Source organism: Molothrus ater, chromosome 30, assembly GCF_012460135.2.
Source record: "Molothrus ater isolate BHLD 08-10-18 breed brown headed cowbird chromosome 30, BPBGC_Mater_1.1, whole genome shotgun sequence".
Taxonomy (NCBI): domain Eukaryota; kingdom Metazoa; phylum Chordata; class Aves; order Passeriformes; family Icteridae; genus Molothrus; species Molothrus ater.
Genome location: NC_050507.2, coordinates 1,806,274 through 1,829,690, shown reverse-complemented (window position 1 = coordinate 1,829,690; position 23,417 = coordinate 1,806,274). Strand labels below are relative to the sequence as shown.

The 23,417-nt window shown below is 64.3% G+C and overlaps 4 protein-coding genes across 6 annotated transcripts in view; 1 reads left to right on the top strand and 3 right to left on the bottom strand.

The window, feature by feature from the left end:
* The first annotated feature begins 231 nt into the window (after positions 1-231).
* On the top strand, positions 232-5,015 carry WNT1 (Wnt family member 1). Its single transcript, XM_036399925.2, has 4 exons — positions 232-2,762; positions 3,022-3,275; positions 3,462-3,727; positions 4,152-5,015. Exons 1-4 carry the CDS (start codon positions 2,662-2,664, stop codon positions 4,638-4,640), a joined length of 1,110 nt encoding a protein of 369 aa, XP_036255818.1. The 5' UTR covers positions 232-2,661; the 3' UTR covers positions 4,641-5,015.
* A 5,813-nt stretch (positions 5,016-10,828) lies between these two features.
* On the bottom strand, positions 10,829-12,500 carry DDN (dendrin). Of its 2 annotated transcripts, XM_036399876.2 has the most exons (3): positions 12,365-12,500; positions 12,100-12,177; positions 10,829-11,999 (listed from the first exon to the last, which is right to left on the bottom strand). In XM_036399876.2, exons 2-3 carry the CDS (start codon positions 12,159-12,161, stop codon positions 10,958-10,960), a joined length of 1,104 nt encoding a protein of 367 aa, XP_036255769.1. In that variant the 5' UTR covers positions 12,162-12,177; positions 12,365-12,500; the 3' UTR covers positions 10,829-10,957. The 2 variants fall into 2 exon arrangements, with proteins under 2 accessions (XP_036255769.1, XP_036255768.1); XM_036399875.2 differs by having other exon boundaries at positions 12,100-12,500.
* Positions 12,501-13,159: 659 nt separating this feature from the next.
* Positions 13,160-17,460, bottom strand: PRKAG1 (protein kinase AMP-activated non-catalytic subunit gamma 1). Of its 2 annotated transcripts, none has more exons than XM_036400022.2 (12): positions 17,352-17,460; positions 17,195-17,264; positions 16,492-16,628; positions 16,275-16,356; positions 16,140-16,198; positions 15,994-16,039; positions 15,864-15,918; positions 15,652-15,778; positions 14,854-15,019; positions 14,708-14,745; positions 13,818-13,964; positions 13,160-13,726 (listed from the first exon to the last, which is right to left on the bottom strand). In XM_036400022.2, exons 1-12 carry the CDS (start codon positions 17,355-17,357, stop codon positions 13,628-13,630), a joined length of 1,032 nt encoding a protein of 343 aa, XP_036255915.2. In that variant the 5' UTR covers positions 17,358-17,460; the 3' UTR covers positions 13,160-13,627. The 2 variants fall into 2 exon arrangements, with proteins under 2 accessions (XP_036255915.2, XP_036255916.2); XM_036400023.2 differs by having other exon boundaries at positions 16,492-16,595.
* Positions 17,461-20,119: 2,659 nt separating this feature from the next.
* Positions 20,120-23,417, bottom strand: part of KMT2D (lysine methyltransferase 2D) — a 30,187-nt gene continuing 26,889 nt past the window's right edge. Inside the window, 6 exon segments of the mRNA XM_036399849.2 lie at positions 20,120-20,604; positions 21,457-21,565; positions 21,670-21,743; positions 22,481-22,766; positions 22,871-23,001; positions 23,120-23,256. Of these exon segments, the coding sequence (XP_036255742.1) occupies positions 20,512-20,604; positions 21,457-21,565; positions 21,670-21,743; positions 22,481-22,766; positions 22,871-23,001; positions 23,120-23,256 (830 nt within the window). The 3' untranslated portion in view covers positions 20,120-20,511.

Here is a 23,417-nt window from a genome sequence, read left to right as displayed (position 1 = left end):
GGGGGGGGGAGCGAGGGGTGCAATCGCGAGAGGGACCGGGCGTTACCATGGCAACGGCTGCAGCAGTGAGGGGGGGGACACTGAGGGGGGGGTCCCCCTGTGTCCCCTGTGTCGTCGTCTTCCCCCCCCCTCGCCATCAGCCCGGTCCTGGGGGCACCGGGACCCGCACCGGGAGGGCGGGGTGGGGATACGGGGAGAGCGGGGTCCCGGCTCTTCCGCCCCCGCCATGAGCACCGGGGACGCAGAGTCCCGACGGGGGGGGGGGGTCCCTGTGCTTCACGGGGGACGGGGACCCCCACACCGTCACGGGGGGACAGGCTGAGCACCCCCGCACCGTGCCGGTATGGTCGGTACGGAGGCTGCCCCGGTGCTCGCAGGCTGGGCAGGGCACGGGACGGGGCGCGGGGAACCCGCGGGTGCTTTCCCACGTCCGTCTGTCCCCGTTGTCCGCTTGTCCGTCGCTGCTCGGCGCCACGGGACAGGACGGATGCCCCCCGATCCCAGGCAGGTACCGGCGGCCATCCCGGGGGTGCCGGGCAGCACCGGGCGCCCCGACGGCTGCGGGAACTGTTCCAGCGGCACCCCAGGACTGGGGGGATCCCGAGCACCGGGCCGCCGGACCGCCCTGGACTGCAGCAGAGAGGAGATGGAGGGAACGGGGGGGGCTCGGGGCAGCGGACAGGGAGTGCGAGGAGCGGAGAGTCCCGGGATGGAGCGGGGGAGGCGAGGGCCGTGGTTGCGCCCCGCCGCTGGTGGCATAGCCCCGGGCAGGGCCCTCCCAGCCGCGCCCCGGGGCCTCCCCGCGGCCGCTGACCTCAGCCCCGGGAGCCCCGACGGGGCGGAGGCCCGAGGGCGTGGACACGGCCCGGCCCGGCCGGGAACCGGGGCGGGGGAGTCGGGAGCGCCGTGCTGGAGCAGACCCCGGCTCGGCCCTGGGTTCCTCCCGGGCCGGCGAAGGGGTGCGGGTGGGTGCCGGTGCGCGCCCCCCACCCCCGCCGCCGTCCCGGGGCTTTGTCCGTTCTTGAATTAAACTGGAGAGCGGCGGCCCCGGGCCGTGACGGGCCAGCGGGGCTAATCCGGCCCCGCATGACTGGTCCGGGGAAACCGCGGCGGGGGGATTACCCCCCCCGGTTCCCGCCCCAACGGGGGACTCAGCTCAGGGCCCCCGGCCCGTCGGGCCCCGCACTGGGGGCTTCACACCCACCCACAACCGGCCCGGGCGGGGGATGACGGGGACAGTCTTGTCCCAAGCGAGACCGGGCCAGCACCAGCCCTGCGTGCCCGTGTTCCGGCCGTGGGCACGTCCGGCCGCCACCATCCGAGCACCCCCTGCCCTTCCTTCTGTCCCCCGTCCCTCAATCCCTCCACCCCCCGGTCCATCCCTACCTCCGACACCGGGTACCGGCCCAGACTGGGCTCTCCGGGGCAGCGGGAGCCGTGCGGGGCCGTGCCGCGCCCACGCGGGTTGTAGGCACCGTTCACGGGGGTCCGGGGTGCCACCGGGGCAGCCCGGGACAACCCGGGCCCCAGCGGCTGGAAGAGGCTGTAGCCCCGTTCCACCGGGCACGGACTAGGACGGGACAGCGCTCCGTGGGCTCCGGAGGGGCTCCCAGCAGCCTCGACCGTCCCCGTCCCTGGGGACCGCACGTCGCGTCCCCCGGAAAGCCCCAGGACGGTGTCCCCGTGCGCCCTGGGTTGTCACGGAGCTCTGCCTCCCCCGTGCGCCCGGGACTGTCCCGGGAGATCCCGTCACTCCTTGCCCCTGTGCACCCCCGCTATCCCGGGACATCCCGGGCTATCCCCGCTCCCCGCTCCCTCCGTGCACCCGGAGCCGTCCGGGGCCGTCCCAGGTTATTCCGGGACCAGCTCCTCCTCGCACCGGGAGCTGTCGCGGGCCGGTGCCGGTGCCGGTGCCTGTAGAACGAGTGCGCGGGACGGCGGGGAAGGCGGGGGGCGGCAGCCGGGAGCTCTGGGCACGGGGCCGGGGCGCAGCCACCCCGCCGGGCTAATCCGGGCCGTGACGGACAGCCCCGGCGCCGCCGCTCCCGCCGCCCCGTAAGAGATGCCGCAGCTCCGCCGCTCCCCATTGTTAGGGCGAGGACGCGGGGAGGCCCCGCGCGGCGGGACCGGCCCACGGGGACCCTCCGCGCCGCCCCTATAAGAGGGAAGGGGCTGGAAGATGCTCCCGGGTGCTGAGCGCTGTGCACCCGCCGCGCCGAGCCGAGTCCAGCCGTGCCGGCTCCCCGGGGAGCTGCCGGTACCGACTACCCGCACCGGGTACCGCGCACGCATCGCCGAGAGCCAACAGCGGTACCGACACCGAGTACCGCGCACAGAGTGCCGAGCGGCGGCTCCCCAGAACCGGCACCGCCAACGGAGCGCCCGACGCCGCGCTCCAGGGCCCGGTCAGCGTGCGCTGGGCACCGCACCCCCGACGCCGCGCCCCGGCCACCGGCTGCAGCCCGGTGGCGGCGGCGGTGCCGGCCCGCCCGCCCGCCCGGCGCTCCCCGCGTCCCCCCGCGGCCGTCCTCATCTCGGAGCCGCCCCGCGCGTCCGGAAACACGCGTGGATGTAGCGGCCGGGCCGGGGGCTCTGCGGCACCATAAATACCGGGACGGCCGCTCGCCCGCGCACTCTGCCGGGGCTCCCGGGGCCGGAGCCATGCGCGCCGCCGCGCTGGGGCTGGCGCTCCGGGCACTCTGGGCTCTGGCCCTCTCCTCCCTCTCCAACACGCTGGCAGTGAACAACAGCGGGCGGTGGTGGTGAGTCGGACAGCACCGGCACCGGCACCGGTACCGGCACCGGGGTGGTGAGGCGGGAGGGCGGGGCTGGCACAGGCACAGCGGGGACTGCCCTGTAGGCAGGAATGGGGCGTGTGGGGGGACACGGGGCTGCGATCTCCGATTGGGATCCCTCCAGGGGATGCTGCGGTCGCACCGAGGAGCCTGCAGGGAGGTTGAGGTGAGGAGGGAGGCGCTGGGGACGCCCCGCTAGTGGTCACCATCCCCACCTGTGCCACAGGGGCATCATCAATGTGGCCTCGTCTACCAACCTGCTGACAGACTCCAAGAACGTGCAGCTGGTGCTGGACCCCAGCCTGCAGCTGCTGAGCCGAAAGCAGCGCAAGCTGATCCGGCAGAACCCCGGCATCCTGCACAGCGTCAGCTCCGGCCTCCAGACCGCCATCAAGGAGTGCAAGTGGCAGTTCCGCAACCGCCGCTGGAACTGCCCCACCTCCCAGGGCCCCAACATCTTCGGCAAAATCGTCAACAGGGGTGAGGCTGGGGGGCAGCACGGGGGTCCCCCAGACCTCCTCCACGCACCCCCAAGTTGGGATGCTTATCAAAGCGGCCCTGGTTTGCTATGGGGCATCACCAGCCCGTCGTGATGGAGGGTTGGGGGTGCCAGGGGGTACCCCCTCCCCATCCTGGCAGCATCCTGAGGCCCCGCTCCCTCCACAGGCTGCCGGGAGACAGCGTTCATCTTTGCCATCACCAGTGCTGGCGTGACACACTCGGTGGCCCGGTCGTGCTCGGAGGGGTCCATCGAGTCCTGCACCTGTGACTACCGGCGCCGCGGCCCTGGGGGCCCTGACTGGCACTGGGGGGGCTGCAGTGACAACATCGACTTCGGTCGCCTCTTTGGGAGGGAGTTTGTGGACTCCAGTGAGAAGGGCCGGGACCTGCGTTTCCTCATGAACCTGCACAACAACGAGGCCGGGCGCATGGTGAGGGTGCTGGGGGCTTGGTGAGGGCACTGGGGTGGGCACAGAGATGAGCACGGCCACCAAGACCTTCAGCCTGTTCTGGGGACAGTTGGAGATGGGTTTCATTCTTGTCTTTGGGATAAATGATGTCTGAGTGATGTGACAGTGCAGAAACGAGGGATGTAGGAGCACAGTGGTCCCCAAGGGAGTCCCAGGCTGCTCACAAAACCCCAAATCCCCCTTTCCTTCCAGGAACAGAGATGAGCACAACCACCAAGACCTTCAGCCTGTTCTGGGAACAGTTGGAGATGGGTTTTGCACTTGTCTTTGGGACGAGTGATGTCTGAGTGATGTGACAGTGCAGAAATGAGGGGTGTAGAAGCATGGTGGTCCCCAAGGGAGTCCCAGGCTGCTCACAAAGCTCCAAATTCCCCTTTCCTTCCAGACTGTCTTCTCAGAGATGCGCCAGGAGTGCAAGTGCCACGGCATGTCGGGCTCCTGCACCGTCCGCACCTGCTGGATGCGGCTGCCCACCTTCCGTGCCGTGGGCGACGTCCTCAAGGATCGCTTCGACGGCGCTTCCCGCGTCATCTACGGCAACAAGGGCAGCAACCGGGCATCACGGGTGGAGCTGCATCACTTGGAGCCCGAGAACCCGGCCCACAAACCCCCCTCGCCCCACGACCTCGTCTACTTCGAGAAATCGCCCAATTTCTGCACCTACAGCGGGAAGATGGGCACGGCAGGCACGGCCGGGAGGTTCTGCAACAGCTCCTCACCGGGGCTGGATGGGTGCGAGCTGCTGTGCTGCGGGCGCGGGTACCGCACGCGCACCCAGCGCGTCACCGAGCGCTGCAACTGCACCTTCCACTGGTGCTGCCACGTCAGCTGCCTCAACTGCACCAACACCCAGGTGCTGCACGAGTGCCTGTGAGCTGCCCCAGGACCGCCCTGCCCGGCCCCGGAGGGGGTCAGCGCCACCCACCCCCCATGACGGGTGCCCGGCTGGATTGAAGGCACCCATGGGTGGGGGTGTGGATGTGTCCCAGGGACCCCCATCCTGCCATGGGTGGGCTCAGTGCCAAGCACCTTGCCGGCCACTCCCCGGCTCCACGGGGTCACTTCTTGCTGTAAATAAAATATTTATTGTGGACGGTTCGGTGCTGCCGCCCCACCCTGCTTCGCTGGCCCCAGGCCCTGTTTTTTGTAATTAAAGATAATAATAATTAATAATAATTAATAATGATGATGCTTTGTTACAGGTGTCATTGATAGCCTTTAGAGAAGAATAAAGAATATATTTTTATCAGTCCTGCCCTGATTCGTGTCTGGGGGGTGGCTGGGGGAAGGAGGGGGGACACCAATGCATCCCAAACTGTGGGGTGTGCTGTCCATCTGTCCATCCATCACTTCTCCATCCCCTCACCTCCCCATTCCACGTCCATCAGCCTCTCCGGCTGCTGTCTGTCCATCTCTCTCCTCCTTCCCTCCACTGTCTGCCATCCCCTCCCCGCAGACCCCCTTCCTTCTCCCGCTGTGCCCGTCTCCATCGCAGCCGTTCCCGCCGCCGCCGCTCCCGGCCGGGCCCGTCCAATCCCCACGGCTGCGGCGCCCATCACCATGGCACCTTGACTGCAGCATCTCCGATGCTGGAATTTGCCGGGGCGGTCGGGCTGGTGCCGCCGAGGCCGGGAGTTGGGAGCGGCCCCGGGAGGTACAAGACGACAGACAGGGAATGAGCATCGTCCATCACCGCTACCGGCCGGGGCTGACGGCTCCCCTCGGCTCCGGGGGAAAAGCAGGGCCGGGGGAGGGCACTGGGGTTACCGGGGCAGGGGCCAGAGGGGACAGAGATGGCCACTGGCCCCACAAACAGCCCTACATCCATGTGTGACCACAAGAGAAATGATGTGGCAAAGGGGGGGGGGGGGGGCAGGTGTTCTGCTGGCATGGGATGGGCACCTCTCTGGGACAGGCTTCCCTCCGGATGGGCATCCCTCTGGAATGGGCATCCCATCAGAATGGGCATCCTCTTGGGACAGTCCTCCCACTGCAGTGAGCACCCCACCAGGATGGGAATTCAGCACGCAGGACATGCCCTGAGATGGGTTTTTCCCTGGGCTAAGCATCCCAAAGGGGTGGGCATATCCCCAGAAGGGGCATCCTTGGGAAGGGCATCCTTTTGGGACAGGCATCCCACGGGGATGGGCACAGGGTCCCACACATTCCCCTTGCATCGTGACTTCACACTTGGGGATATCAAAAACTCCCTTCCTGTGTCTGGGGGACACCCAGCCCGGTGCCCCGGGGGTCCCCAGAGCCTGGGCTCCCCCCAGAGCCGGGAACCTCTCGGGGCCCCTGAGGCTGCACCGCATCAAAGGCTGCGGGATGACGCTGCCACCACCCGAAATATCCCGCGGAGCCGATAGTGGAAAAGTTGATGTTTAGACTCAAAGGAGGGGGGGAAAAACACCCTGGGGGCCCCCGCCAAGGTCAAAACACAGCCCAGCGTGGAGAATAAAATACCAAAAGGCAAGGAAAACGCCTGGAAAGGAACACAGCCCGAAATAACCCTCCGAGCATCTCCCGCCTGCCGGGTTATCTGCCTGCTAAATTCTGCTCCTGCTTCAGCATGAAAATAGCCTGTTTTCCTGCGGTAGGAGTCAGGAATATAGATAATGACATTCTTATAAGTCACCTCTGTTACTCAGCTTTTCCTGTGTGTCCTGCTGGGCACCTCGGGCAGCCGCGACCCCCAGGTGGGCAGGGGCACCCTGGGCACGGGGCACAGACGTCCCCGGCTTGGACAAATATTCCTGGGTGCTGGAAATAGCTGCTGTGGGACAGAGGAGGGACAGGGCCAACAGCAGGGCCAGGGAGGGGGCGGTGCCATCCTGCAGCAGGCTGTCACATCTGGGAAGCTGGGTAACAGCTGGATGGTGGCCACAAGCTGGGCCTGATGAGGGATGGGACAGCCCCGTTCAGGGATGGGGTGCAGGGGGGCCCTGCCTGGGGCTGTGGGACAGGATGACACACAGAAGTGCAGCACAGAGGGACAGGGGTGCTTCCAAGACAGAGGAAAGATGTCATTCCCAGAAATGTGGGACACTGGGACAGGACAGTGCCCAGTGGTGCAGGGCAGAGGGACACAGCCATGCCCAGGGGTGCAGGACACTGGAATGGTGGCATTCCACAAAGTGCAGGACAGAAAGACAGGACAATGCCCAAAGTTTCTGGACAGAGGGACAGGAAGACACAGAGAGATGCAGAACAGAGCCGTGCCAAGAGGTGTGGGACAGAGGGATGGTGTCACTCCCAGAGGTGCAGGACAGAAGGACAGGACAGTGCCCAGAGGTGTAGGACAAAGGAATTGTGTCATTCCCAGAGGAGCAGGACAGGACAGGACAGTGCCCAGAAGTGTGGGGCAGGAGGACCCTGTCATTGCCAGAAATGCAGGACAGAAGGACAGGACAGCATCCAGAGCTGCAGGACAGACAGACAGAGCTGTGCCCACCTGGCCCCATCCCACCTGCGGGACCGTCCCCATCCCCTCCCATCCCCTCCCATCCCCTGTCACCATCACCAGCGGCACAGCCCCGTCCCGGCTCCCCTCGCCTCCGGTCGATGCGGACCCGCGTCCCGCCAGCTCCCGGCTGGTCCGGCCGCCCCCTCCCATCCGCCGCATTCCTCCGGCGCGGGGCCAACGCGCCCAGCAACGGTGGCAGCGCTGGCCTCTAATCCCCGGGCATGCCAGCCCCGGGGGGACCGTCGCCGTCACCCACTCCCTGATAGGTGACCAATGCCCGAGACGAACAATTAGGGACAAAGCGGAGCCGCCGGGGGCTAACGCCGGCCTTCACGGGTGCCTTGTGCGGCATTCGGCGGGTTTAATGAATTGTCCATCAATCCTTTCAGCTCCGCTCGCCCGGGCTGGATTAATCTGAGAAGCCGCAGTGGGGAAGGAGCCGCTAAGCCTGTATTTATTACTCTGCCATTGTAACTAATTGAGGTAATTATCTGTGACTCCAACCCCGCGCAACAATGCCGCATTCACCGGACCCTTCCCACCGGCTCCTCGCACGGCCTGGGAGAGCCGGCACCGCGGGCAGGGACACGGGGACACTCTGGGGACGGTGGAATGGGGAGCCGGGTGTAACCAGGTGACACCGCGCTGCGGGGACACGGACAGTGCTGCTGGCACGCGTGGGATGTGGCACGGCCGGTGCCAGCTGCATGTGAGGGTCACGGCTCTGCGGGGACCAACAGCAGCACACACATGGACACAGATCTCTGGGGACATCATTGTCACACGAGGGTCACAGCTCGCTGCGCTGGCACATACATGGATGTGGTTCCTTTGGGACATGGCATGGCCGGTGCCAGCTGCACCTGTGGGTCATGGCTCTGCAGGGACACTGCCAATGGCAGCACACACATGGACACAGATCTCTGGGGACACCGTTGTCACACGAAGGTCACGGCTGGCTGGGGACACTGCCAGAGCTGGCACATACATGGACAGGGCTCCTCTGGGACATTGCCAACACCAGTGACACATGAGACACGGCTCTCTGGGGACGCCAGTCACCACCAGTGACACACACGGGTTGTGGCTGTCTGGGAACAGCAGCAGCAGCACACACACACACATGGGGACAGGTCTGTGGTGACATCGCTGTCACAAGTGACACACAAGGCTCTCAGACACCACCATCACCCACGACACATGTGGGTCACGGCTCTCTGGGAACACAGCCAGAGCTGGCACAGCCCTCTGGGGACACCACCGTCACCGGTGACACACGAGGGTCACAGCTCCCTGTGGGGACACCGCCACCGCCAGCCCCGGTGACACACCGGACAGCGCCGGCACGGATGTCACACGTGGCTGACGGTTCTTTGGGGACACAGCACCGCTCCCGGGGCTGGCAGGATCCGCGGTGCCCCCCGGTGCCCCCCGGTGCCCCCCGGTGCCATCGGTCACCGGCTGCGCTGCGACATCTGGCGGCCACGGGCGACAGCGCGTCCCTCTCCGGGGGCTCCGGTACCGGGCGGGACCCCCCGGTCCCAGGCACTGACGCCCCCACGGGCTGAGCCCCCGGTGGCCCCGGGGGGACCCCAGACTGCGGCGAGGTTCGGGTGCCCCGGGGGTGCCGGGGGAAGGCGCTGGCGCCGGCGCAGCCCGAATTAGAAGGTGATTTTGGTGATTTTCCCGGCGGGGAGCGGCTTTGGGCAGGAGCTGATCCCACGGGAAGGGCAGCGCCGCTGCCCCCGCGTCTGGGACACCCCGCGCCACGCCGGGCACCGCGCCGGGGCATGACGAGCTGTGCTGGGCTGTGCCAGGCTGTGCTGAGCCGTGCCAGGTTATGCCAGCCTGTGCCAAGCCGTGTTAGTTTGTGCTGAGCCGTGCCAGGTTATGCCAGCCTGTGCCAAGCCGTGTTAGTTTGTGCTGAGCCGTGCCAGGTTATGCCAGGCTGTGCCAAGCCGTGTTAGTTTGTGCTGAGCCCTGCCAGGCTGTACCAGCTTGTGCCAAGCCGTGTTAGTTTGTGCTGAGCCGTGCCAGGCTGTACCAGCCTGTGCCAAGCTGTGTTAGTTTGTGCTGAGCCCTGCCAGGCTGTACCAGCCTGTGCCAAGCCGTGTTAGTTTGTGTTGAGCCGTGCCAGGCTGTACCAGCCTGTGCCAAGCTGTGTTAGTTTGTGCTGAGCCGTGCCAAGTTATGCCAGGCTGTGCCAAGCCGTGTTAGTTTGTGCTGAGCCGTGCCAGGCTGTACCAGCCTGTGCCAAGCCGTGCCAAGTCGCAAAGAGCTGTTCTGGTGCTGGCCATGCCATGCTGTGCCAAACTGAGCCATGCCAGGCTATGCTAAGGTGTGCCAAGTTGTGCCCAGCCGTGATCAGCCGTGCCAAACAGGCTGTGCCAAGCGTTCTGGGCTTTGCCAAGCCGTGCCGAGCTGTGCTGAGCCGTGTCAGGTGGCATCAGGCTGTGCCAGGCTCTGCCAGGCTGCACTGAGCTGTTCCTTGCCATGCAAAGCCGTGCCAAGGCTGCTGAGTCGTGCTTGGCTCTTCTGGGCCATGCCAGGCTGCTGTGCCAAGCTGACCTGTGCCGAGCTGTGCCAGGCTATACCAAGCTGTGCCAAGATGTTCTGGGTCATACCAAGCCACATTCCAAACTGTGCCAGGCTGCATCGTGCCGTGACAATCCGTGGCTCGTACCGCACCTGGCCAACCATCCTATGCCGTGCCAGGCTCTGCCAGGCTGCCCTGAGCTGTTCCGAGCTGTTCCTGGCCATTCAAAGCCGTGCCAAGGCTGCTGAGTCGAGCTTGGCTCTTCTGGGCTTTGCCAAGCCATGCCAGGCTGCTGTGCCAAGCTGTGCCAGGCTATACCAAGCTGGGTCAGACCAAGCCATGTTCCAAACTGTGCCAGGCAGTGCCAAGCCGTGCCAGGTGCCACCATACCGGGTGCAGGGCCGCACCTGTGCCCTTGTGGCTCGGGCCAGAGCCAGGTGTGGGACTTGGATGCCACCCTGGCCACGCACCAGGACAGGGGACACATGGTGGGGGGGGGGGGGTGACGTGGCCTTGGGGGTGCCCCCCCAGCCTACCGGGTGGCCTCGCTGCGGCAGCTGCCCCGTGCCGTGACCTCCGCGCCGGTGTCACCGGGATAATGACAGGGTCGCGCCGGGGGGGCGGGGGAGGAGCCGGTTTTAAATAACGCGCAAATTGGACACGATATTTGTGTGCGGTTTCCTGGGGCCGCGGGGATCCTCCCCCCTCGCTCCCCGCCCCTCCCCGCAGCGTGACTAAGAGGTGGCGGCTGTTTGGGGGGGACAGTGACTCACTGGGGGTCCCCCCCCCTCCGGCCGTGACGTGGGGCTGGTGGCCCAGGGCCAGCCCTGCTGTGCTCACCCACTCATTATGGGGGATACGGGGGGAGCTGGCACGTCCTGCCCGTGTTGTGACGCACTGTGGTGGCCGCCGGGACACCCGGGACCTCCGGCTGACCCCGGCACCATAACGGGGGGGTCGGGACACCGGGAATGTCGCGGGGGAGTGCCCGGACACCTGTGTGTCCTTGCTGGGGACGCCCCCTCCCCAGCCTCACACAAACAGGGACGGAGGCAGCGCAGGGGATCCCGGAGCTTTTATTGGGGTCGGCCCATGGGAACTCCAGCCCCGAGCTCCACCCCCCGCCCCTGAGAACCACACCCAGTCAAGCCCCGCCCCACAAGTGCCACACCCCGTCAAGCCCCGCCTCTCAGGCCGGGGTGGGGCTGGCGGGGCCCGGGGGGGCTCCGGCGCTCTCCAGGCTGCTGCTGCTGCTGCTGTAGGCGCGGGGGTCTCGGCAGAGCCGCTGCCGGGAGCCCCCCACGCTGCTCTCGGCATCCGAGTCCGAGTCGGGCGCCGTGTGCCGGCGGATGCGGGACACGGCTTCCCGCAATGCCTGCGCGTACAGCACCGGCCGCCGCGGCGGGGGCCGCCCCCGGGCACCCCTGCCGCCCCCCGGGCTCTGCCACGGGCTGCGGGGGCTGCCGGAGGGCTCCCGGGGGGGCGAGGGCGCTGCACAAGGGCTGCCGAGCCCGGCGGGCACGGAAGGGCTGCGAGGAGGGGTGCCAGCCGCCAGGGGTGATGGTGCCCTGGCATAGCGGACCTGCTGGCGCTGCGGGGGTGGCACGTACTGAGCCCGGACCACCACACGGGTGGCATCAATGAGGACATGTCCGCCCGTTCCCCGCTGCCCCCTCCCGCGCCCCGGTGCCCCCCCCCGCTCCCGGCCGGCTGCTGCCCGTGGCAGCGTCTGGCAGTGCCGGGGGCTGCCAGGCCCGCCTGGGGACGGCAGCGTCGCACGGGGCCACCGGTGCTTGGCCTCGGTGGCCGCCCGGGGCAGCGTGTGGCTCCAGGCGGCCGGCACAGCCCCCCGGGCCCGAGGAGCCGGCGGGGGGCTGCGGGGTCCCCTCGGCGGGCGGAGCTGGAGGGTGCGGTGGGGACCGTCATAGGCGGGGGGTGCGATGTAAGGGGGGGGTCCCCCACGGCGGGCGTGGGCCGCCTGCACCCGCTGCATGTGCACCTCGTAGGTGGGGGGGCCCGGCTTGTCCCCCGACACCGGGGGCCGAGGTGTGGGCACAGGGTGACCCCCCCAGGGTCCGCTGCTGCCCCCCGGCCCCTCAAGCTGTGATGGAGGGCAGGGGGTGGGGGGTACCCGGGGCCGGGTGGTGAAGTCCTGCAGGCGACAAGGGGGGTTGGAGGGCACTGGGGGCCAGGGGGGGGCCAGCTCGGCCACAAAGCGTTTCTCCAGGTACCTGCAAGACAGAGAGGGGAGTGAGGGGAGCAGGGCAGGGGAGCAGGGGAGGGGAGCAGGACGGACCCCCCCCCCCTCCCCACCTTGCGGTCCCCACTCACGCGTACTCCCCGGCGATGCGGCGGTAGGTCCAGGGCGGCTCGGGCCAGCAGCCCGCAGCCATGCCGGCACCACCCGGGCTGCAACACGCCACCGTGTCGATCTCCACCAGCACCAGCTTGGTCCGCTCGCAGATCCGCAGGCGCCCCGCACCACCCCGCTCCGGACCCCCCAGCATGGCCCCGGCCGACAGGGGGGTCCCCACGATGGCGGGGGGGGGCTCAGCGGAGCCTCGGAGGAGCCACCGACCCGCCCACACGCACCCACCTGCCGCACGTGTGCCCCCGGTGCCCCCGTGTCCCGCCCGGTGCCACCTCGGGCCACGCTGACCCCCGGGGGACCGGCGCAGCGCGGGGACCCCACCGGCCGTCCCAGGGGTGTCGTGTGTGGCGTGTGTGTGTTTGTGTGTCCCCCCCCAGCACCCTCCCGCCCCGCGGGATCCCTTCCCCCCCTGCGACAAGCAGGCGATGGCGGGTTTGGCACCGAGCGCTGCAGCCCACGCGGGCTCCGAGCGGAGCTTAGCAACCCTCCGGCGGCGGCATGGCAACCGGCACGGCCCCCCTCCCGAGTCCCCCGGGCCCCCCGGTACCTGCCCGGTGCTCACCTCGCTCCGCAGCCTCTGCCGGAGCCCGGCACTGGCACGGACACGGTCCCCGGGCCGGCCGTCCCCTCCCCGCCAGGAATGTGCCTCGCTCAGCACGGCCGGGCCTCGCACCTCCCCTGCGGACACCGGCTGCAAACTCCGGTGTCCCGGCTGCCCGCGACCCCCGCCAGCCCCCCAGGGCACCCCAACATCCAGCTGCTCCCGCTCAACCTCCCCCAGCCCCTGCCCGACTCCCCCCCCCTGCTCACCGTGGTGCCCACCAGAGGGTCCCCATGTCCTGTCAGGTCCCCATCTCTGTCCCATCCCCAATCCTGGCCTTTTAGAAAAGCCACAGGCGTAACAAACAGGGATTTAGGGTCTGGGCGAGCTCAGCAGATTCCCCTTTCCCACATCCCCTCCCCACACACTGCCCGTGATGCCCTGGCCGATGCCCCCCGTGCCCTGCACGGAGCCAGGGGTGGTGCCAGGTCTGTGTTTATTCGTGGTTTCTCTTCACACACGAAGCGGTGGCGGGTGTGGGGGACCCTGGGGGGAGACCCCCGGGGGGCGTGGGGGGGTCCCTGGGCCGGGTGGGCTTCACCAAACCCAGGGAGAGGGCACAGGGTGACAGGGACAAGAGGCCACACAGGAACAGCCCTGGCATGGCTAAGGGTGACCCCCAGGGGGACCAAGGGCTGCCCCCATCACCCCGCACGGCTTTGGGGTGCAGGGCAGGGCATGGGGGGGGGGCTGTGGGCTCCCCCCACCCAGGGAAAGGCAGCAGGGGCTGCCCCAGGGCTGGGGGTTATTGCTGGATGATGCTGGTGAGTGGGGGCATCCCCCGGGTGTCCCCACCAGCCCGGGGTGGGGGGGGCACAGTGATACAGGAGAAGAGAATGGGGGGGGTTGGGAGGGCTGAACCCCCCCCCTCCCACCCCAAAACTGCCTCAGGGGCCCTGGGGGAGGACCAGGGCTTGCAGGATGTCCGAGAGGGAGACGATCCCTTTAACCACATCGCTCTCGTCCACCACCACCAGCCGGTGGACCTGGGGAAGGGGGGACACAGGGAGGGGCTGAGGGGGTGCAGGGACCTTGGTCTCCCCCCAGAGACCCCCCCCAGCACCCCGGGACTGTTACCTCAGCCTCCACCAGGCGGTTGATGATGGTTTCCAGCGTTTCGTGCTTGTAACACTTGAGAACCCCCTCGAAGTAGTGGGAGCGGTGCTGCAGCGCCCGCGTCACCGTCACGTCCAGGTTGTTGTAGGTTTTCTCAGCTGCCAGGTTCTGGGGCAGGGACAAACGTTGGGGACACATTAGGAGACCCCCACCACCCCACAGTGTCCCCCCAGCCCAGGATTTTCCCCCCCAGCCCAGGATTTCCCCCCATTCCAGGATTTTCTCCCATTCCACGATTTCCCCCATCCCAGGATTTTCCCCCATTCCAGGATTTCCCCCATTCCAGGATTTTCCCCCTAGCCCAGGATTTTCTCCCATTCCAGGATTTCCCCCATCCCAGGATTTTCCCCCCAGCCCAGGATTTCCCCCAGCCCAGGATTTCCCCCCATTCCAGGATTTTCCCCCATTCCAGGATTTTCCCCCCCAGCCCAGGATTTTCCCCCCAGCCCAGGATTTCCCCCATCCCAGGATTTTCTCCCAATCCAGGATTTCCCCCATCCCAGGATTTTCCCCCCAGCCCAGGATTTTCCCCCATTCCAGGATTTCCCCATCCCAGGATTTTCCCCCCAGCCCAGGATTTCCCCATCCCAGGATTTTCCCCCATTCCAGGATTTCCCCCATTCCACGATTTCCCCCAGCCCAGGATTTCCCCCCAGCCCAGGATTTCCCTCCATTCCAGGATTTTCCCCCATTCCAGGATTTTCCCCCATTCCAGGATTTTCCCCCTAGCCCAGGATTTTCCCCCATTCCAGGATTTTCCCCCTCAGCCCAGGATTTCCCCTCAGCCCAGGATTTCCCCCCCAACCCAAGATTTCCCCCCCAACCCAGGATTTTCCCCCATCAGAACTCACAATAACATCGAATTTGGAGTAGATGTCCACCACACGCCCTGGGGAGGAAGAGGAGCAGCTCAGCCAAGCTCAAGGTGCTCAGGAGGGGACACAGCCCCCGAGGAGGTCACCTGGGGACATCCAGAGGGAGGACAGGACACCCTTACCCGAGTCATCCACCACGGGCAGGGCAGAGACGCGGTGCTGCACGAAGATGCCCAGGGCAACGTAGATGGGGGTGCTGGTGCCAACCACGGCGATGTTCCTGTAGGTGCCAATCTGCAGCTCCTCCAACGTCCGTGCCATGAACTCAGGCTTGGGCACCTCTGAGATCTGAGGGGACAGTGAGGGCACAGGGCTGAGCCCAGGCCTGGCGGGGGAAGCACAGAGAGTTGGGGTGCAGAGCAAGGGGGGTGTGTGGGACCCCCAGGTAGGGGTGGTGGGGAGGGTCCATGCAGAGTCCTGGGGGTCCTCTGGCACTGCAGGGTGTGGTGAGGTACCCAGAGCTGTGCCCACCCAGAGCTGGTGGTACCTGGTGTGCAGGGACCGGGCACAGCCCAGGCTGGGGGTTTCAGAGTGATCCCTGGAGCAGCCAAGGGTTCTGGGGCAGATTTGGCACAGCCTGAGATGGGGGTCTCAGGGCAGGCCCTGGCACAGGGAGCTGGCACAGCCTGGGCTGGCACTTGGTACCACCTGGACTGGGGGTCCCAGGGTAGCACCTGGGCCTGGCACAGAGACCTGGCACAGCCTGGGTTGGCACTTGGTACCACCTGGACTGGGAGTCCCAAGGTAGCACCTGGGCCTGGCACAGCCTGGGCTGGCACTTGGTACCACCTGGACTGGGAGTCCCAAGGTAGCACCTGGGCCTGGCACAGCCCAGGCTGGGGGTCCCAGTGTGGCCCTGGCACAGCCCAAACTGAGGGTCCTGATCTGGCCCCCACCATCACCAAGGGGCAGAGACTTACAAAGAGCTTGAGGAACTTGAGGATGCGTTTGTGGGTGAGGATGTAGAGCGTGTTGCCCGAGTCGGGGTCGATGACGGGCAGGCGATGGATCTTGTTCCGGATCAGGGAGGAGACGGCGTCAAACAGGCTGTGGGGGGCAAGGGAGGGGGGATTTGGGGTGTTCCTGGCAGTGCCACCACCGGCTGTGCCCCTCTCCCTGCCCCCCGGGGTACCTGGCATTGGGGGAAATGCACACCAGTGGCTTGAAGGAGTCCTGCAGATAAACCTCTGTGGGGAGAGGGGTGGGTGAGGGGATGGGGGGGGGGGACATGCCAGGAAGGCCAGCAGTGACCCCCCCCTCACCTCTCCACGTCTCTATTTTATGTTCCTCCAGCTCATAGATCTGCACCTGTGAGGAGGAGGAGGAGGAGAAACCCAGATCAGCCACCCAGGGTCAGGTGGGGCAGGCAGAGCCCGACCTGAGCCCCCCAGCAGACCCCAGCCCTCACCATGGGGGATTTGTAGTAGCGGTGCAGGATGTTGATGAAGTCAGTGATGGTCAGCATTCCTGGGGGGCAGGCAGGGTGAGGAGGGTCCTGCCAGCCCCCCTCAGCCCCCAGAGACCCCCAGACCCCTTTGCTCACCTACAAAACTTTGCTTTTTGCTGTCCCAGAGCGGGGCTGCCCGGACACCGTTGGTGACCAGCGCAAAGAACGCCTTCTTCACCTGCAGGCACGGGGGTCAGGGAGCCCCAAAAGTGCCTCCCCGGCCCCAAAAGTGCCCCCCCCGACCCCAAAAGTGCCTCCTCGGCCCCAAAAGTGCCCCCCCGACCCCAAAAGTGCCCCCCCGGCCCTGGCACACCTGCAGGGATGTGTCGAAGACGACCAGTTTGGAGCTGGTGGGGATCAGGTCGTAGCAGCGATGGGATTTCATGAAGGCGGTGTAGGCACCGCGGTGAGTGTCCCCTGGGGTGGCAGCGTCAGGGGGCACCCCGAGACCTGGAGAACCCCAAAACCCGGGACATCCCCAATCCCGGGACACCCCCAATCCCAGACACCCCGAATCCTGTGGCACCCCCAATCCCGGGACACCCCAAAATCCTCTGACACCTCAAGTCCCGGCACATACCAATAGCCGGGATACCCCAAATCCCGGGACACACCAATAGCCGGGATACCCCAAATCCCGAGACACCCCAAAATCCTTTGACACCCCAAATTCCGGGACACCCCAGACCCTCGAATGCTCCAAATCCTGGGACACACCAATACCCGGGATACCCCCTATCCCAGGACATCCCAGACCCTCGAATGCCCCAAATCCCGGGACATCCCAAACCCTTGAATGCCCCAAATCCCATTTCACTCCCACTTCTGGGACACCCAGCTCAGGGCTCCGGGACACCCCAAACTTCAGGATATCCCCGGCCATGAAGCATCCCAAATCCTGGACACCCAGCTCCGGGCTCCCCCAGAGTCCGGGACCGGAACCCCCCAGCCGCTGCAGCCCTCGGGACACCCAAATCACCGCGTCCCCTCCCGTGCCGGAGCTCCCCCGGTATCACCTTCCAGCTCCGCCGGGCTCTCGGCGGCCGGGCCCGGGCCGGGGCCGGGGTCAGGCTCGGGGCCGGGATCCTGGGGACAGGCGGGGTCGGTCAGAGTGGCCGCGGTCCCGGTGCCCGACCCCCGGTGTCCCCCCAGCCCCGCTGTCCCCCTCACAACCTCCATGGGTCCCGCTCGGTCCCGAGGCGCCGCTGCCCCGCTTCCGCCCGGCTCCGGCCCCGCGCTCGCCCGGTCCCCGGTCCCGCTTCCGTCCGGTCCCCGGTCCCGCTTCCTCGCGGCTTCCGGCTCCGCTTCCCCCCGGTTCCCGTCACGGTTCGTGTCCCGCTTCCGCCCGGTTCGTGCCCCGCTTCCGCCCGGTCCCCGTCCCGCTTCCGCCCGTTCTCGGTCCCGCTTCCGCCCGGTCCCCGTCCCGCTTCCGCCCGGTTCCCGTCACGGTTCATGCCCTGTTTCCGTCCGGTTCCCGGAACCACTCCGGCCCCGTTCTCGGTCCCGGTTCCTGCCCTGCTTCCGCCCGGTCACTCCCGCCCCGTTCCCGGTCCCGTTCGGTTCCCGGTCTCAGTTCCACTCGGCTCCCGGTCCCGGTTGCTGCCCTGCTTCCACCTGGTTCTCGGAACCACTCACGCCCCGTTCCCGGTCCTGGTTCCGCTCGGTTCCCGGTTTCGCCCGGTTCTCGGAACCACTCCCGGTGCCGGTTCTGCCCGGTTCCTGCCCCGCTTCTGCCCGGTTCTCGGAACCACTCCGGTCCCGGTCCCGGTTCCTGCCCTGCTTCTGCCCGGTTCTCGGAACCACTCCGGTCCCGGTCCCGGTTCCTGCCCTGCTTCTGCCCGGTTCTCGGAACCACTCCGGTCCCGGTCCCGGTTCCTGCCCTGCTTCTGCCTGGCTCCCGGAGCCAGTCCGGCCCCATCCCCGCTCCCGGTTCCACTCGGTTCCTGGTACCACTCCTGCCCCCGTCCCGGTCCCGGTCACCGGGAGCCCTTCCCCTCCCGCCGTGTCACGGGGATAGTTTGGGGGGGGGGGTTCGGGTCACACGTGTGGGGACCCCCGGGGGTTCGGGGACACGGCGGGACACACCGGGGATGGCCCGGGGGGACACACGGACATGGGGTCCCGGGACAGGACGGAGGTGGGACAGACGGACATGGGGTCCCGGCACACACGGACATGGGGTCCCCGGGACAAACGGACATGGGGTCCTTGGGACAGGAGAGGGGTGGGACACACACGAGGGTCCCCAAGGGTGGGGACAGCTCTGGGTGACCCAGGGCAGGGTCGCTGATTTTGGGGACAGACACCTTGCCTGGGGGGACACAGCAAGGACCGAGCAGGACCGAGCTGTCCTCGATTGACCCCGTTGTCACCACTGTCCCCTCCCAGACCCCCCCCAGCACCCCCCGGAGGGATCAGGCGGCCTCGGCTTCTCACGCGCTTTATTTAAAATAACATCCAGTGGTTCCGGTATTGGTAAAAACGGGATTTCTACACGCCCCGGCCTATGTACAGCTCTGAAAGTTAAATTTCTCGTATATTTTCTGTTAAAACTTTCTCATCCCCCCCCACTCGCGCTTTTCCTCTGTTTGTTTTTTTTTTTTTACTTTTTTAAAATTTTCTTTTTTTTAAAGATTTTTACCTTAAACTTTTTTTTTTTTTCGTTTCGGATTTTTTTAAGGTTTTCTTTTTGTGTTTTTTTTTTTTTTTTTTTTTTTTTTTTTGCAGCTTTGACGAGTTTGCGGAAGCAGCTTTTCAAGATCGGGCCCCGGCCCCCTCACTGCACCACCGGGGCGGGGGAGAGGCGGGGGGCACCACCCCCATATCAGACCCGACCCCCTCCTCATTGCCAGGAGGAGCAGGAGGGTCCCTCCCTCCCCTCCTTCCCCGCGCCGTGTTTGTGCGTTAAGAGATCCCGGCGCCCCCCGGGAGTGGGGAGGGGGCGGGCAGGGACCCCCGGGGTGGGGTGGGGTGGGGTGGGGGGGTCGGGGGTGTTAATGCCCACTCGCTGCTTCGCTCTCCGAGGCCGCCCCTGCCTGGCAGGAGGTTCCAGAGAGAGACCCCCCCCCCCCCATCCCCACCCTCACACCTCGGAGATCGGGTTTAAAAAACCCCCCCCCACGCCTTTTTTTTTTTTCTTTTCTTTTTTTTCTTTTTGCCCCTGCACCCCAAATCTCAGCCCAGCAGAGCACAAAGAGCCCCCCCCCCAGCCCCGTCTAGTATATACAATATAAGGTATAAATAGATAAATAACCTTCCCCCCCCCAGTGCAGCCCCAGCTGGGAGGGCCAAGGGTGAGCAGGGGGGGGGCTCCATCCAGCCCCTCCAGCCACGTGTGGGGAAGGAGGGGTCCCCACCAGCCCCTCCAGCCCCCCACCAGAGCTGGGGGAGTGGGTTTGACCCCCCCTCGCCCTCTCCCCATCCCCACCTCACACCTTGGCACGTCACACGGCTGGGACCTCCTGAGAGGGGTGGGGGACAAGGAGGGGGTGTCCCCGTGTCCCCCCTTCAAGGTGTCCTGGAGGAGGGGGACACGGGGAAGCCACATCCTCTGAGGGAGAGGGAAAGACCCCCCCACTTTGGGAGGCAGGTTGGGATGGAGGGGGGCTCACATTTAAAAACAACAACAAATAAAAAGAAACAAATCTAACACTTAAAATGAGGTAGGTTTGGGTGCAGAAGCTCCTTGTGTCTGTCGGGGTCTTGGCTGCATCCCGCCGCCGCTCCGGGGTTCTCGTCCACACGCACAAACAAAACAAAACAAAACAAAACAAAAAAAAGAAATCAAAAAGGAACCGAGAGCGAGCTCTGGCCGCCACCACGCCGGGCGGGGCAGAGCCCGGATTGTCGAGCTCAAGGAGTCTGTGTTACCTTGGTAATTAGCGAGCAAATATTATTAGTTTTTAAAAAAAAAAAAAAAAAAAAAAAAAAAGGACAAAAAAAAAAAAAACAACCAAAAAATAAAATAAAATAAAATAAAATAATCGTTATATCCAGACCGGCTCCGCACAATCGCTCCAGCCACGCTGGGCCTGGCGCTGCTCCCCCCGCCATGGCTCTCTCCCACGAGGGAGGCAGGCAGGGGGTGGTGAAGGGGGCGTTTCTGAGCCCCCCCCACTCCTTTTTTTTTTCTCCTCGCAGGACGAAGCAAAGAAAACCCTGAGTTGCCAGTTCATCTGTCTGTCCGTCCGTCCCGCTCGGGCAGGGCCGGCAGCGCTGCAGCCGCTGCTCTCCCTCCGTGCCCGGCCGCCCCTGGCACCTCCTGCAGCCCTGGGGGCGCTCGGCGAGGTCTCTGAGGCGGGGGTGGCAGCCCCCAGCCCCCTTTTTTTCCCAGTTAGTTCATCCACTTCCTGCAATTCCAAGCTCCACAGTGGCAGGGGATCTTGTGCTGATCGTCCTCGAAGTCGAACTGGTAGTCGTAGGTGAGCTGGGAGGGAGTGGGGGAGTCACTCAAAGCACAGAGCTCAGCCCTGCCACCTCCAGCCCCCCCTCCCTGGGTCCCCTGTCGCAGACATCTTTTATGAAAAATCCTTTTCTATTAAGATTTTTCCTCCTGAGAAGCTGAGAGGCCTCAGGAACAAAATGTAAACAATGATTATCTGCTGCTGTGGAATGCAACAGGTGGATCTGTGATTGGCACATGTTGGATGTTTGTGATTAATGACCAATCACAGCCCAGCTGGCTCGGACAGAGAGCTGAGCCACAAACCTTTGTTATCATTCTTTGCTATTCTACTCTTAGCCAGCCTTCTGATGAGAACCTTTTTTTCTATTCTTATAATGTAATATAAGAATGTAATGTAATGTAATATATATGATAAAATAATAAATGTAATGTAATATAGATGATATAATGTAATATATATGATATGTAATATATATGATATAATGTAATATATATGATAATGTAATATATATGATAAAATGCAATATGTAATATACATGTAATATATATGATAAATGTAATGTAATATGTAATAATGTAATATATATGATAAAATAATAATGTAATGTAATATATATGATAATGCCCACTCGTATGTAATATATATGATATATGTAATGTAATATATGTAATATGTAATGTAATATATAATATAATGTAATATATATGATGTAATGTAATATACAATGTAATGTAATATATATGATAAAATAATAAATCAAGCCTTCTGAAACACGGAGTCAGATCCTCGTCTCTTCCCTCATCCAAGAACCCCTGTGAACACGGTCACAGTCCCCCAGGACCCCCTGAGCACCCCCTCAGTCCCTCACTGACCTCCTCCCCCTTGGGGATGCGCCGGCTGGAGATGATGATGATCTTGTCCTCCTTGTCGAAGGTCACGACTTCGGCCACGCAGTTCGGGGCACACGAGTGGTTGATGTACCTGGGGGACGAGCAGGGGTCAGCACCAACCCAGGGGCAGGACAGACGGACGCCGTGGCTCCCTCTGGGGGTGTGCCACCCCCCCAAAGCCCCCGCCGTGCTCACCTGGCCGGGCCCCCCGTCAGCGTGGCGTCAATGACGTGCTCGTTGTTGATGCGGAACATGTAAATGCCGCGGTTCTGCCGTGGAGAGAAGAGGGGGTTCAGGGGTGCACTGAGGTCCCCACATCCCACCTGAGTTGACATCCACCACCCCAGGTCCTACTGGAGACCCTCAAATCCCATATGAGTCCCTCCACATCCCACGTGAGTCACTCCATGTCCTACCAGAGCTCCCAAAATCCCATCTGAGACCCTACCAGATCCCTTGATATCCCTCTCAAGTCTCTCCACGTCCTGAGTCCCCATGTGTCCTGCCAGAACCTTCAACATCCCACTCAAATTCACTCTCATTTCCCCTGAGCCCCCAACAAACCATCTGACTTCCACCATGTCCTTCTCCATGCTGCATCAGAGCCTACAATGTCCCATAAAGTCCACTCTCATCCCACCTGAGCCCCCAACATCCCATCTGACTCCTTCCACGTCTGTCTCAGAGTCCCTCCATCTTCCACCAGAGCCCACAACCTCCCATCCAAGTCCACTGTCATCCCACCTGAGCCCCCAACATCCCATCTAACTCCTCCCACGTTCTTCTCCATGAGCCCACAACGTTCCGCCCAAGTCCTCTCACATCCCATCTGACTCCTCCCATGTCCTTCTCAGAGTCCCTCCATGTTCCACCCAAGCCCCCAACATCCCATCTGACTCCCCCATGTCCTCAAAGTCCCTCGATGCTCCACCAACGTCCCACCCAAGTCCCTCCACATCTCGCCCGAGCCCCCACACAAGCCCCCAGCACCCCAGCAGAGCCCCACCTGCTCCTCATAGATCTTCTCCCGCCTGTTGGCCACCTCGTTGCGGATGATGGTGCCGATGTACTCGATGACCATCGTGTGCTTCTCGATGTCCTTGGCCGCGTAGAGCCCCAGCCCCTGGATGCGGGACCGCGCCAGGTACACGTTGTTCTTCCACTCCGTCTTCAGGCGCCGGTACTGGGAGGACTTGGAGTGCACAAACTGTTTGCTGTAGGGCGTGTTGGTCTCACCCGTGAACGTGCTCTGGTAGGCCTTGGACATGCTTGTGCTGTTCAGGGTGTGGGGCCTTTCAGGGGAGGGGGATAAGAAGGGTTAGAGATGAGAGATCCTCAGGGATCTCAGCTCTCCTGGTGGATCCCAGCTCTCCTGGTGGATCCCAGCCTCGCTTACCGCTTGTAGTGGGTGAGGATCTTGGGCTCGGAGCGGGCACAGCCGGTGGGATTGATCATCAAGGGCAGCTCCATCAGAGGATGGCGCCCGTAGCGGAACAGATAATTCTGGCAGCTCTCCACGCCCGGCAGCTGCAGAGGGGGACATGGAGAAGGGGTCAAGAGGCAGCAGAAGAGCCGCTGGGCCTTTCCCCAGCAGGGTGGACCCCCAGTCTGGAGGAGAGAGCTCCATGCCCACCCCGGGACCTACCGACTCGGCGATGCGCAGCACCGCGTGCACCGTGAGGCCGAAGAGCTCCTCACCCTTCAGATACTCGGGGAAGAGTCGCAGCATGTCGGCCTCCTTCCTCATCATCGCCACTGGCTCGATGATCCTGTTCCAGACAGCTGCCAAGGGAAGGGAGAACCACAGAATGAATGAGGCTGGAAAAGACCTTCAAGATCATCGAGTCCAAGTGACCAATCACCATCAGAGCAGAGCACTCAGGGAAGGGAGAACCACAGAATGAATGAGGCTGGAAAAGACCTCCAAGCTGATCGAGTCCAAG